The following is a 15,179-nucleotide window of genomic DNA, read 5'->3' on the forward strand; positions in this document are numbered from 1 at the left end:
CGCTTTCTTGACAATCTTTGTGAGTAAAAAACCGTGTAGGAATAAAAACGAACAGCGTGTGTTATTAGGGAAATAGCGGGCGAGCAGTATTGATGCATGATTTCGCATGCGCCGTGAGCGGTTCTGATACATTTTGGGTTGCAGCTGCTCGCAGCGCCGCTTCAAGCGCTGATGCGCTGTGCTGAAGTTCAGAATGTGTTTACCGGTAGTTGGTGGATTTAACCACATAAACTTTCCACATGAACAAAATCATACGTGTGTTATTAATAGGCCTAAGAAAATAGTGTGATTTGAATTGTGTTTTATTAACCCTCTGGGGTCCATGGACGCGTATCCGCGTCTTTAGATCAGGTCTGATTTGGGACACTGTAGCAGCAAGACTCCGCCTCCCTGAGTTTCGGTTTCAATTCAGCTTTAAAAAGGAGATTATAAACTACACCCCAGTTTTTAAACTGTGTTAATAGGCAACGTAAAAGCGGAGTTATACCAAACTAAAAAACGACCTATTTTTAGACAATCTGATAACTTGTCAAAACAGCAGTTTAGTGGACATGAGGGTCACATGGTGAGGGTCACAAAGAACAGGTTAGTGCCGAGCTGGAGGGGGACAGGCGTTGTCCTGCTTTATATTGCAAGCTTGTGTGTTATGTGCATTACAGCCAGCGATCCAAACAGCAGCAAACAGTGCTAACCACTTCACCACCATGCAGCCCCGCCATGAGATGATGTCAGAACAAAACTAACTGGTCCACTCAATCACCGGTTATTTTCTGCACCCACTGTCTTATACCCATCACCAAATAAAGACACTTCTGAGCTAGCCATGATGGAGAAACAAGATTCAGCAGAACTCTTTCCCCTTGCTCAAAGCACTTCACATTCAATGCATCAAAAACGTCACCAGTAAACTCAGAGGAAAGATCTGATGAAGAGTACAAGAAAACACATTTATCAGTATGTTCTAACGCAGCATCCAGAACCACGTGAGATGACCCAGACCTTATTCTGGTTGTTGGTGTTGCTGTGACAGAGGTTCCCTATGAGCCTGATGAGGTGGGCCTTAAAGCTGATCACAGGAGAGCAGGAAGAAGGGTCTCCATCTTTAGTCAGGGAGGAGAAGTTCTGGGTCGCACTGAAAATATTCTTACTGGCTTTCCCTAGAGCGTGCACCTGCACCAGCAGCTCTGCAAAGAGAAGAAAAACCAGAAAAAGGAGAAGAAGAAGAAGTAGGAGGAAATATTATTGACTGCATCAAACCACCGGTGCGCTGTGGTTATGATGATCTGATTTACCGACTGTGCTGTCTAAAAGGTCCGGCAGATCCTGCAGGAACATGAACTGCTTGTTGTCTGAGGTCATCTCACACAGCACATCTAGTAGACTTATCACCGTCAGCGCCTCCTGCAGGACCTGCAGGGGATTACAACCCAAAAGAAACAGCCTCAAACATTTCTTAGCCAATCAACTCGATCATCTAACAGGCAAAGAGAGTTTGGGCTACAAAACATACAGGACGTTGAAGCCCTGCAGCAAATGCAGCAGTCAGGTTTGATCTGTATCTATACCTCGTCACTGGAAGCAGAGCCTGTAGCTAGCATTAAAACAGCTCCACATCCATTCTGAAAGGAACTGGCCAGGAAACGAGCCACGCTGGGAGGAACGCCGCAGCCCTCAGAGTCCTCGTCTCTTAGCTGGGCGAAGAGCAGCTCCAACAGGGTAACTCTGGAAAACACATTTAACAGGTTCCATTTTTGGTTGTTTTTAAAACACAGGAAAGGTTTCTCTTTACCTTGCTGAGAGTCTTGTTTGCCGACTACAAAACAAAACTGTCAGAGAGGTAAAGATAAACCTTTCCTGTGTTTTAAAAACAACCAAAAATGGAATTTGAAGCCAAACAGAAAGAACGTACCAAAGACATTTAACAGGTATTAATGCATTCACTTAGCGGACAATAAAGTAAAAACCATGTCAAAGCCACTAAAAGCAAGTTAAATTAAAGTTAAATAAAAAAATTATAAGTTTTTATTATGACATCAAATATCAATTGGTCATCTTTTTGAATCTGATTCAGTTAAAGGAAAAGGAAATCACCTTTCATGATGGGCCATCCCAGAATACATGCTTTCCACCAGAGCTGAAGACTTGAGAAAATGCTGGGTTGCAATGAGCACTCTGTAAACAGGCCAACACCGAATGAATCATCTCCATGTAGAAATACGAAATCACCCAACAGTGTTTTCTTGACAGAGACGATGATGCAAGATTAAACAGCACTGGATCCAAATTACCAATAAACTGTATAAAAATGTCGGCTCGCGAGTTCCTAAAAGTTCATTGATAATAGGTTTGTTGCAGAGGCAAAAGCATGACTAGGAAACACAAGGAATGTCCCAATTTCTGGGAATGTGATGTTGTTTTTGTATGGAATTCTGTGTTTATTTACCAGTGTAAACATCACAAGGAGCAGCAGAAACACGGACACCAAGTTCAACAGGAAATAATCTAATAACCATGTAATGCTGCATTCATGGCTGCATAAAGGTGTGTAAAATACCATTTGGATGGAGGAAGCCATTGACTAAGGCTGGTTTCATTTCAAAATAGCTGAACAATCCACTTCCAATGAAAACAAAAAAAATCTACATTAATTATTGATCATTTTAAATAGGAGATATTCAAAATAAAACAAAGACATTTCACAACTTTGCAACAGCTAATCTTCTTTTAAAGATAAAATGTCAAGATTTTAAAACTCATGGAGAGACATTTGTTCCTTCAGAATGCTGCACAGCAGTCGAGTCGGTTCAGCACCAGAACAGGAAGCTCTGTCCTATAAAACAGACCTTTTCCTGTAGAGTTACTTGATAAATGTATTCATACACAGTGTATTCTATAGTTACAGTACTTTTTATTTAAGCATATGAATGGTACCATCTTCCAGCCACAAAGACGAGACTTTCTGAAATTAATATAAGAATCGTCTTGTACCTGCCATTTTTATAGCTGAAAGTTTGATTCTATTTTTATTCTTATTGTGTGTTCATGTTATATGTAGCACATTAGTACCAAAGCAAGGTCCTAGTTTGTGAATTGTTTGTTCACTAACAATGGCAATAAACCTTTTCTGATTCTGATTCTAAAAAAATCCTAAATAACAACTTTTGCCTGCTTTTTTTGAACATGTATTTGATACATTTAGAGTTTTTTAATGATTTAACAAATTTTTTATCAATCAGAAAAGGAAATAAACTACAGATTCAAGAACACAGTCTGCACTCAACTACTGAAAACATACACCTCTGCCTGCACAAGCAAACTCATCTGCCAACTTTTAGACCAACTTTTTTCACCAAATGCTCCAAATTTGTATCATAAATTCCCAAACTGTTATTTTATTTTTATGCTTTATTTTTTCTTTAAAATGCACATTTGGACTGAACATTAAAAGCTTTTTTTCTGTCCTTCCCATTTAAATACAAAAATAGTTTTAATTATTGTTTTAATACACACTTTGATGGCATCAAAATCTAAAAGAGCCTTTCCTCAAAGACAAACCATCAGAAACAAACACCTACGTCCAGTCCAGGTCCGGCTGGGTCTGACACAGCTCCATCACCCTGAGAGCCAGCTTGATGTTCTGAGGCTGGGACAGATTCTCCACCTTGGCTTCATCCAGACACGTGTGGAGAACCATGGAGGCGTAGGAGACCACTTTCTCATCATCGGCACTGAGCAGCTGCCTGTTCACACATATAAGTTTGCTCCGTTCAAGGAAGGATGCTTGGATTCATACAGTCAATAAGTACAGTGGGGCAAAAAAGTATTTAGTCAGCCACCGATTGTGCAAGTTCTCCCACTTAAAATGATGACAGAGGTCAGTAATTTACATCATAGGTACACTTCAACTGTGAGAGACAGAATGTGAAAAAAAATCCATGAATTCACATGGCAGGATTTTTAAAGAATTTATTTGTAAATCAGGGTGGAAAATAAGTATTTGGTCACTTCAAACAAGGAAAATATGTGGCTCTCACAGACCTGTAACGTCTTCTTTAAAAAGCTTTTCTGTCCTCCACTCATTACCTGTATTAATGGCACCTGTTTGAACTCATTATCTGTATAAAAGACACCTGTCCACAGCCTCAAACAGTCAGACTCCAAACTCCATTATGGCCAAGACCAAAGAGCTTTCGAAGGACACCAGGAAAAGAATTGTAGACCTGCACCAGACTGGGAAGAGTGAATCTACAATAGGCAAGCAGCTTGGTGTGAAATAATCAACTGTGGGAGCAATTATCAGAAAATAGAAGACATACAAGACCACTGATAATCTCCCTCGATCTGGGGCTCCACGCAAGATCTCATCCCGTGGGGTCAAAATGATCATGAGAATGGTGAGCAAGAATCCCAGAACCACACGGGGGGACCTGGTGAATGACCTGCAGAGAGCTAGGACCACAGTAACAAAGGTCACCATCAGTAACACACTACAACGGCAGTTAATCAAATCCTGCAGTGCCAGACGTGTTCCGCTGCTGAAGCCAGTGCATGTCCAGGCACGTCTGAAGTTTGCCAGAGAGCACATGGATGATACAGCAGAGGATTGGGAGAATGTCATGTGGTCAGATGAAACCAAAGTAGAACTTTTTGGTATAAACTCAACTCGTCGTGTTTGGAGGAAGAAGAATACTGAGTTGCATCCCAAGAACACCATACCTACTGTGAAGCATGGGGGTGGGAACATCATGCTTTGGGGCTGTTTTTCTGCTAAGGGGACAGGACGACTGATCCGTGTTAAGGACAGAATGAATGGGGCCATGTATCATGAGATTCTGAGCCAAAACCTCCTTCCATCAGTGAGAGCTTTGAAGATGAAATGTGGCTGGGTCTTGACCAAATACTTATTGTCCACCCTGATTTACAAATAAATTCTTTAAAAATCCTGCCATGTGAATTCATGGATTTTTTTTCACATTCTGTCTCTCACAGTTGAAGTGTACCTATGATGAAAATTGCTGACCTCTGTCATCATTTTAAGTGGGAGAACTTGCACAATCGGTGGCTGACTAAATACTTTTTTGCCCCACTGTAGGTCACCATGAAATGTCTCCTACTGCTGCGACGAAGACACACGACACTTACAGGAGGAGATCAGGGAAGCTCAGTTGCCAAATTTCATCTTTACTCATCTGGTTTCCAACAGCCAAGTTCCCAAGGAACTGGATTCCACATCGAAGAGCTGAACCATAGAAGATAAACATTTAGATGGATGGAATAAAGACGGTTTTGTCACTAAAATGCATTCGTTTAATCAGCTGCTTAAATTTAAACTCACGTTCATGAGTGGAATCTTTGTTTCCAATGTCTTCTGTCTGAAGGTAACTCAGAAGTTTAAGAGAAACATCGATGAAACCTAGTTCCCTGAAAATGAGGTAACACAGGGTTTTCTTGTTAATGTACAATTATCAGAAATAGTCATTAGCGCTTTGGGCTTCCTGACAGGGTTGCGGAAGGCGCTTTATAAATAAAGCTTTGATTGATTGATTGATTGATTGATTGATTGATTGATTGATTGATTGATTGATTAAAAATGCTTTTTTTTTCAATGAACCACAGTCTGTAGAACTAAACAAAAGTGAACAATTACCCTGAACGCATTTGGTAAATAAATGAAATATAAAAAAAAATGAAATAAAGAAAGTAAAGTTTACATTATTATCACAATTCAATTCAAATATACTTTATTAATCCCAGAGGGAAATCAGAGTTTTAGTACACACAATTCAGAGATCAGACATACATAGCCAAAGACACATGACAACAATTGGTGACTGTGGTCATTCGCAACCCTGAGTCGCGCTACCTTAATAAAGATCAGAGGGTTACATGAGGATTGGTTCAGGTGGAGGGAAAAAAAAGGCACTTCAGAGTTACCCTCCAGAGGGAGGGCAGCTTTGCTATGCAAAAAAAAAACCACCTCAGACAGAGATGCAACAGACTTCAGACATAAGACAACATAACTGTCCACTAGGTGGGGTGGTGGGTTTGGGACTCTCCACACTTCAGTGCCTGCAGCCATGATAAGCAGCACACATCATCTCAGTCTGGACAGGGGAGGGAGGTCGTTGGGATTTGGAGGGCACAGTGACTCCTGGAACGATTTGGCAGCTTTCACAGCCCGCAGTCCCACCCAGGCTGGGATAGGAGACAGATGCCATAGTGACGGCAGCATTCCACATTTCTTCTGAGGGGGGATTATTCGTTGCAGCCTCACAGGCTCAAGGGCACTAGATTCAGATAAGAAATTGTTTGGGGGCCAGACAGAAATAATTTCTTCTCTGTCTTAAGGTTCAGCTGGTCCTCAACCTCTCAAAATCCAATAATGGCGTAAATTAATCTATCCCAATCCATGCTGATTCGTCCACTCGATCCTTGATTGCATCCATCTTTTGTGCCAATGCATGAATCTCAGCCAAAGTTCCAAGCTTTAGACTCATCTCGACAATAATATGAGTCTGTGAATTCACAGCGCGGTGTAATCCATCCCTGAGCTCGGGGAGAGCGCCAATATTTCTTGACAGAGGGGTGGACATTAACTTCAAAACTAACCGGCCAGCCAGGCCGGTAACTCTGAATATTTACCGGCCCCGCCAAGAATCTACCGGCCCCGCTGGTCAGCTGCCAAAACGAGTCAAAATAACAACTGAACCATTTTAAATGTAATAAACCTTCATTTTGTACACATTCACAAACATAATAACGTATTCAAGTTTGAATTTGTTTGTTCCCTCAACAACTCGATTTTGTCGTCGCATACTTCCGGCATACAACGCAGTACATCACCAACTCCGCTTTGCTGTACTCGAACCATTGGCTGTGTTCTAGATGAGCCAGTTCTGCGCAGATTAGACCAACGGTGATCGGCGAGCAGTGCATGCCGGTTAGATTTGTGTCCGACTTGACGCCGACTTGCTCTGACGTCATGCATGCGTAGGCAACGATAACCTTGTGAGATCAAGGCGGCCGCAGATTTTGGAGCAAGGCGCTGCAGTTGCTCTCCCTCGGCTGCAAAACCTAGGGGATGACGGGAAATGCCTGGCTCTCACCTGATCTAAGATCTGATTGGTTCATATTTTGATCCAAACATCCGGTGGTAGAACATGAAATGTTAGTTGGTCACATGTATTCTGTAAATCATGTTAAGTTGATGATGAAAACTATATAGGCCATAAAGAGAAATGTGTTTTGTTTTCTTTTGTCACGTTTCCTATGAGCACACTAAAACTGCAGCTGATAACCTTTACTTATTGCAGTCATGTCTTCATATACAATATATGATATCCACAAGCACGTGAGGATGTGTTTCAGCTGCTAACAAGCACCAGAATTAAAATTGAAAATTGAACAAGTGTGAACGCTCACGCGATATCTTCAGCCATCATCACCCCCGAGCTACACATGTAGGGAAATCTGTCCAACTTAAACGCCGGCTTTCAGCCACTCCCACCCCGCATGGACTTAAACCCACACTGCCATCAGCTTCTGGAGGCTGCTGAGCCCCGCTGCGGGCCAGGTCCGACCCGGCTTTCAGCCCCTCCCCCTGCTGCTTCCGTCTGTTTTCCAGGCGAGCCGCTGCTCAACTCGAACACGGCCATTCTCTGTGCCTCCAGTCTTCTTTAAACTGCCAAGAATCATTCCACCTACGCACACGCTTCTCTGCTTCATACCGTTTTGAACTGTCTCACTTCTCCTCACCAGTTTTAGAGTGTTTTGCCGGAGATTTCACCAAGAAATCCCATCCCTGTGGCGACGCCATCTCCCTGCGTGCTTGTGTGCTTCTAGCGTGGTTCCACTTCGTCTTTAATAGTGAACTTATAGTTCACGTGACTATAACTAGAATCGTGCAGTACGTGCACGAATCGTACAAGTGCAGTACGTGCAGTACGTGGCTAGAGGCGCGCAGGTTCACGCGCGCGAAATGAAAACGGCGGCTTCCTACAGGGCGCGGCCATGATGTAGGTGAAAGCCGGTATGTAAATGACAAATAAGGCTTGGGCGCCACCCGGGTAGTGAGTCGTCAAGTATTTACCGCCCGACGAGAAAATTTAGTGCCATTGGCGCTCGGGCGCTTTAAAGGTCCACCCCTGTCGACAGCTCGTTAATTTTCCAGTAAGCCAGGAAGCCTCCTAGGCCAAAGAGCAGGAAACCTGACACCAACACCACAAATATCCAGACGTCTTCGGAATCCCCTACAGACAGCTGAGATAGGCAAATGAGGTTCCACTGTTTCCAGGAGTCCATGATATGCCCAACTGGCTCTGTCCCAGAGGGACACCCGAGAGCCCCTTCTCCCGTTCTCATCGTTGAAAAAATTGTATCAATCGCATTAAGTGATCAACTGACCAGGTCCATTTTAGTAATTTCAGTTTCCAGTAAAAATGCAGAAGCAGCCGTACACCCAGAGACAGACAAAGAGCCTTGGGATAAGATAGGGAGGAGAGGAGGAAAAAAGCATCTGTACTCTCCAAGAGCTGGAAGAAAAGAGTGAGTATGTAGCAGCAGACATTTTCTAAAGATTACCTGAGCAGGTTTTGGTTGCGTTTGCTCTCAACACACGAGTTCCTCTGCGATCGGAAGCACTCGGCAGTCATCTGGAGGAGTAAGGAAAAAGCTTGCAGGTCGTCACCTTTGCTGTTAGCATTGTGCAGGTCTTCACACAACCTGGTGAGAACTTTCAAAAGCAGGAGAAATGCCTCCTCCTCCACAGCATCCCTTAAAACATTAAAATAAATAAGTAATTAAACCTCTAGATTTCATACAGATGCTTCTGATCAAAAATGTAAAAAGAGAAAATGTGTAGAGGGGCATATACTGTAGGTCAAGGGGTTTAGGGGCATTTTCCACTTGGGTAATTTTAACCCGTATGAAGGTTGAAACACCGCTGCTCAAAGTTAAAAAGCCAAGAAAAACTGAGACAAATTATGGTGCATCTGCAAGTCACAGCAACTTACAATGCCAACAACGTTGTCTAGCTGATATGTGGCAACATAGAGTTAAACAAGAATAAGCTATGGCTAAAGACCATTCTAATTTCAGTTACCTATTCTGATCTGCAGATCCACAAAAGCTCACAAATAGTGAGTTGTGAATTACTGCTTATATTTATATATTAGTGCTGTGAAAAATAACACATTAACTTAGTTAATTAATGTGAAATGTTTAATGCATTTAAAAAATTAATGTAATTAATGCAGTTTTTAAAATTTTATGTAATCCGACACCTCAAACTCGTGAGCGGCTCTGAAGGAGGGGGCAGCATTGTGCTATGCTGGTGTGTAACCCGCTGGAAATGATAAGAAGCAGCAGAAGCAGAAAAAGAGAAGGAGAGGAAAAGCTTGCTATGGACAATGCTGTCCATGAAGCGCTGTCTAGATCGGTACAAAGCAGAGCCCAAAATGGATATTGGACATTGTCCATTACAGTGGTGGTTAAAGAGAGAATTAGCACATTCTAGACTGGCACCTGTTGCATGCAAGTACCTGTCAACCCCTGCAACCACAGTGCCTTGTGAGAGATCATTCTCACTCTCAGGTCACATCATTGGTGCGCTCCAGGCAGCTGCGTCCAGCGCACGGTCCATTCTCAAAGTGGCTCAACCAAAAAACTATAATCAACCCACGATCGTTCATGTCCTCACATGTTCTCTACTTTATGTCTTATTTGTGCCTGAAGCGCTCTGCTACTGCGGAGCTCATCACCTGTGCTGCGGTGAGTTCACCTCACTGACGCAGCATCGAAACGCGCACTCCGCTTTGCGGTCAGAAGATCCCTTTGATCTGCTCAAAAGTAAATGATGAGGTGAAAAAGTAAGAATCCAGGCAACAGTTTTTCTGGAGACTTTAGAGGAGATGCAGGAAGATGAGAGACAGACAGGACAGGAAAATACTTAAATAAAAACAAGAAAACAAAAAAGTGTAAAAGTGTGTAAAATGTAGGTAGAAGAAGAAGAAGAAGAAGAAGAAGAAAATATCAATTCTATAGCGCCTCTCAAGATAAAAATCACGAGGCGCTTCACAAAAACAAAAACAAAAAATAAAAAAATAAAAATGTAAAAATATAAAAAAGCATTTAGAAAATGTTTAAAAATATATGTAAAATGAGCAAAAATGAGCAATTGCGATTTAAAAGAAAAAATGTTAAGAAAGAGAGAGAGTGAATAGGAGGAAATCAGTGAATCCTGAGGAAGGTGGAATAGGTGGGGAGAGCAGAATAAAGAGAGAGTGGTGAAGAAGATCATACAAAAGCCAGCTTGAACAAGTGAGTCTTCAGCTGCTTTTTGGAGGAGACCACTGAGTCCACTGATCTCAGGCTCAGGGGGAGAGAGTTCCAGAGTCTGGGGGCCACAGCAGCAGATGATCTGTCACCTTTGGTCTTTAGCCTGGTGCTGCACAACCACTAGGCTTTGATCACTAGACCTCAGGGACCTGCTGGGGGTGTAGGGACTAAGAAGATCACCAATGTAAGATGGTGCTTGTCCATGTAAGGCCCTATAGACCAGAACCAGGATCTTGAAATGAACCCTGAAGTTGACTGGCAGCCAGAGAAGCTGGAGGAGAAGCGGGGTGATGTGGGTGTGTTTGGAGGACTTGGTCAGAAGCCGAGCACAGGCATTCTGAACCACCTGTAGACGGTTCAGGGAGGTTCTGCTCAGACACGTGAAAAGAGAGTTACAGTAGTCTAAGCGTGAGGACATCAAACACAGAAAAAAAATGTGTCTATGTCACACAAAATAGATAAAAGTAGCAAACAGGCAACAATTCCCACATGCACAATAAGATTTGGTGTGGATAACTGTCTCAAGTTCAGAGTGGGACAGAATGGGACTCAGCTTAGCAATGTTCCTGAGATGGAAGAAGGAAGAGCGAACAAGAGAACTGACATGAGAATCCAGGGTGAGAGCTGGGTCAAAGGTCATGCCAAGATTCCTAATGGAAGGTTTGGTGTGAGAAGCAAGCTGACCAAGAGAGTCTCTGACTTTGGGAACCAGCTTTTCTGGGGCACAGATGAGGATCTCAGTCTTATCTTCATTCAGCTGAAGAAAGCTCCCAGCCATACAGGTTTTGATAGTCTAAGCAGGTGTGTAACAGCTGCAGCTTAGACATCTCATGGGGCTTAAAGGAGATGTACAGTTGTATGTCATCTGCATAAAGATGGTAAGAGATTCCTTTGAAGGAGCTCAGGATGTGCTGAAGAAGCAGATAGAGGAGGAAGAGCAGAGGCCCCAGCACAGAACCTTGTGGGACACCATGGGTAAGAGAGGTGGTGGAGGACCTAAACTTGGATACGGCCACAGAAAAGGAGCGCTCAGAGAGATAAGAGGAGAAACACTCCAGAGCAGATCCTGATAGGCCTACCCAGTCTCTCAGCCTCTCCAGTAGCAGGTGATGGTCAACAGTGTCAAAGGCTGCAGTCAGGTCCAGCAGGACCAGAACAGAACGGTCTCCTGCATCACTGTGAGTCAGAAGGTCATTAGAGACCCTAAGAAGAGCTGTTTCAGTAAAATGAGCTCTACGAAAACCTGACTGGAAGCTATCATAGATGTTCTGTTCATCAAGAGCAGCTGTGAGTTGTTTAGCCACAACCTTTTCCAATATCTTGGAGATGAACAGAAGTTTAGAGATGGGTCTGAAGCTGCTATGGAGAGAGGGGTCGAGACTCGGTTTTTTAAGAAGCGGGTGGATTACAGCGTTCTTAAAGTAAGCAGGGACCTGACCAGAAACCAGAGAAGCATTAATTATAGAGAGCACGCTGGGAATGATGGACTGAAAAGCACTTTTAAACAAAGATGAGGGTAAGATGTCGAGGGGGCATGCAGAGGTCTTCATAGAGTTAACTAGTTTGGTTAACTCAGGCAAAGAAACAGGAGCAAAGCTATCTAGGATGACGGGCCTGGTTGGAGTTGGGAGAGGCGGCGATAAGGCTGAAGGAGAGATGCTAGATCTAACCTTATTGACTTTGTCCACAAAGAAAGACAAAGTTCTCACAGTCTGCAACAGAGTGGATGGAGGCTGTAGGAGAGGCAGGAGAGACGATGCTGCTGATGGTGTTAAACAGCACTTTGGGGTTCCCTTTGCTCTGGGACACCAGGTTGGAGAAATAGGAAACCCTAGCGTCTCTGACTGCAGAGTTAAAGGATGTCAGAAGATCCTTTAGGTGCAGCAGATGGACGTAGAGATGGGTTTTCTTCCACAAACGCTCAATTTTTCTGCATTGGCGCTTCAGGCTGTGTAGGCTGTCATTAAACCAGGGAGTAGGGTTCACTGCAGGAACTGATCTGGTTCTGACAGGACAGATATTGTCCAGAATGGAGAGGCAGTGCTCGTTAAACTGAGAAGTTAAGGAATCTGGGTCGTTATCAGAAGAACAGGGTGGATAAAAAGCAGCAGAAAAATTGCTAGCTGTGCTCTCATTAAGATAACGAGAACTAACCATAAGGCGAGCAGGAGGTGGGGACGCAGAAACTGACAAGTTAAAGAAAATGCAATGGTGATCTGAAATATAAACGTCCTCAGGACAAACACTGTCAGCATTTAGACTCAGGGTAAAAACAAGGTCTAGAGTGTGCCCCCTGGTGTGTGTGGGGCCAGAAACATGCTGGGTAAAGCCAAAGGTGTCCATAAGGCTGGAGAAATTCATGGCAGAGATCAGAGGGATTTATCTCCACTACACATTTTTACCTGTATAAAACAATAAGTTATACACATGTAATATTTATACATTTGATACAATTCAGATCACCTTCAAAACTCTGTCACACACTCAGAGTCGTTTCAAGGCATTCTGGGGCCAAGGCAATACAGAACACCCCCACCCCTATAACTGGGCTCCCCAGAAGCCTCTGTGTAATTCATACCCTGTCCAGGAGTATTAGTTATACAGTGTTTGTAAAAGCCCCTCAGACATTACTGACATGTTCTAATATTATCAGATGAAAAACAGACTTAGACATGCTCTCGTCTGCTTCTTTTCTAAACTTACAAAAAGTAACAAAACCATTTGAAAGCCACTATTTGTGTATTCTCTGAAAGTTTCCATGGAGTGTGACAACTTATTTTTTCATTGAGAAATATAAAGTAGGAAAAAAGTGTAAGAGAAGCCAGGCTAATGATCAGATAAATTGTGATTAATCACAATTAATTACAGAAAATTGTGCGATTAATTAGTTAATTTCTTAATCGACTGACAGACCTAATATATATATATATATATATATATATATATATATATATATATATATATATATATATATATATATATATATACACACACACACACAAGGATTAAAAAACCTTATGTACCATTTAGTTTTCCTTTGTCCATACTTAGCCAAACCTGTACTATATTCTTCCATACTTTTATGACTTCAGGGTTGCGTATGTAAGATCCAAGAACTCAGACATCAGTGGCACAGCTGAGGTAGCCCTACGGCACGTTAACGGTTAGCTCACCCGCTAAGCTAACGGTTAATTTAGAATCTAAGAAGCGTCCTGTGACCCACACCATACCTGAATTCCGCCTCCCACAGCGCATTTGTGAATGTTTTTAACAGCTGTAAATGTTCCGGACGGATTGTATCGTTTAAAATCTCAGCGAGAGAAGCTGACATCTTCAAAGTATTACCGGTGGAAGCGGCCATCTTAAATGTATCAATCCTATTGGAGGCGGGACGTCCGGTGTTGTGCTAGAAAAAGTAACTTGGTCATAAGGTAACCCAAATCGTGTGGAGTGCTTTCAGGGTTTTATTTAGCAACAAATCATTTTCATGCCTGGTACTCGTTTCTGGTCAGAAATATCAAGGCATAAAAATTGGGCGTCGCATGATGGGGTTGCGTTTTCATGAAATATTTTTTAATGAAATGGGTGCTTTATTTTGACAGAACACCGAACCAGTCCCTCAAAAGTTATTGGTTCAATTCAGAGTGAAGGCGGAGTCAAGGCACGTGCTGCCGTTGTGCACAGCCCATTGGTTTGGTTTGATAACAAAAACTTTCTAGCCTTGACTGTGATGTTGAAAATATCTGTACACATGACTTTATTTAAACTATCCATCTTAGTGTATTTATTTAGAATAGAATAGAATAGACTAGAATAGAATAGAATAGAATAGAATATAGTTATTGTCCTTTAGTGGGGAAATTCTGGTGTTACAGCAGCAATTACATTCATTATAGGAGAAAAATGGAGAGTAAATAATGAGAAGAAAGAGTAAAATAAAAGAAAACATAAAGAACATAAAAAATGCTGCTTACGTACAAATTTTGATATAAATTAAATTATGAAAATGTGATGATAAATGATAAGTGACTTGCACTTGAACAGAACATTTCAGAGTCAGGGGACCTTTGTGGATAAATAACTTAGATGGCAGAGTGTTCACTGGGAATTAAAAACATGAATGGCAAACTACACAACCGCAACAGTCGGTCTTTGAAGGTAAAACGACTACAGAATAAATGTGTAAAGCACAAATAGAAAAAGGAATGAATGAAGCCACTGTCGGCTAATGTAGATGGGGTGACAGGATCAGAGAATATTGCTTAGTTATGGACAAAACACAATTTTGATATTGTTATTTGTATAAAGAGTTAGTACATGAAATGTCCTGTTTGTATAGAAATGTTTAGGGTTCAACACCCCCCAAGGTGCTTCACAACACAGTCATCCACTCATTTATCATTCAACACCAATGCATACCTATTTATTTCACTTTATGGTAAATGCCCTGTATTAGCGCCTTTTAGAGTCCTGGAACCCCCCAAGGCACTTTACAACACAATCAGTCATTCACCCATTCACACACACATTCACACACTGGTGGGGATGAGCCATGATGTAGCCACAGCTGCCCTGGGGTGCATTGACAGAGGTGAGGCTGCCAAGCACTGGCGCCACCGGTCTCTCCGACCACCACCAGCAGGCAACGTGGGTTAAGTGTCTTGCCCAAGGACACAACCACAGTGACAGACTGAGCGGGGCTCGAACCTGCAACCTTCCGATTACGGGTCGGCCACTTTATACACCAAAATGATTCTGAGCCAGTGGTGCGAAGATTGTTACATCCGCAGCAACAAAACCACATGACAGGCACTTACGATTTCCATAAAATGTGTCATACTTCA

At 42.5% G+C, this 15,179-nt stretch overlaps 1 protein-coding gene across 3 annotated transcripts in view; it reads right to left on the reverse strand.

Annotated features, from left to right (window-relative positions):
- atxn10 (ataxin 10) overlaps positions 1-13,743 on the reverse strand; it is a 24,673-nt gene extending 10,930 nt beyond the window's left edge. The window contains exons 1-9 of one of the 3 annotated variants that reach the window (XM_054740055.2): positions 13,681-13,743; positions 8,581-8,772; positions 5,336-5,421; positions 5,143-5,239; positions 3,576-3,740; positions 2,092-2,172; positions 1,566-1,722; positions 1,293-1,410; positions 1,000-1,184 (exon numbers count right to left, since the gene is read on the reverse strand). In XM_054740055.2, the coding sequence (XP_054596030.1) occupies positions 1,000-1,184; positions 1,293-1,410; positions 1,566-1,722; positions 2,092-2,172; positions 3,576-3,740; positions 5,143-5,239; positions 5,336-5,421; positions 8,581-8,651 (960 nt within the window). In that variant the 5' untranslated portion in view covers positions 8,652-8,772; positions 13,681-13,743. The other 2 variants (XM_015957020.3, XM_054740054.2) reach the window with 2 other exon arrangements.
- Positions 13,744-15,179: the final 1,436 nt, after the last annotated feature.

Source organism: Nothobranchius furzeri, chromosome 1 (genome assembly GCF_043380555.1).
Source record: "Nothobranchius furzeri strain GRZ-AD chromosome 1, NfurGRZ-RIMD1, whole genome shotgun sequence".
NCBI lineage: Eukaryota > Metazoa > Chordata > Actinopteri > Cyprinodontiformes > Nothobranchiidae > Nothobranchius > Nothobranchius furzeri.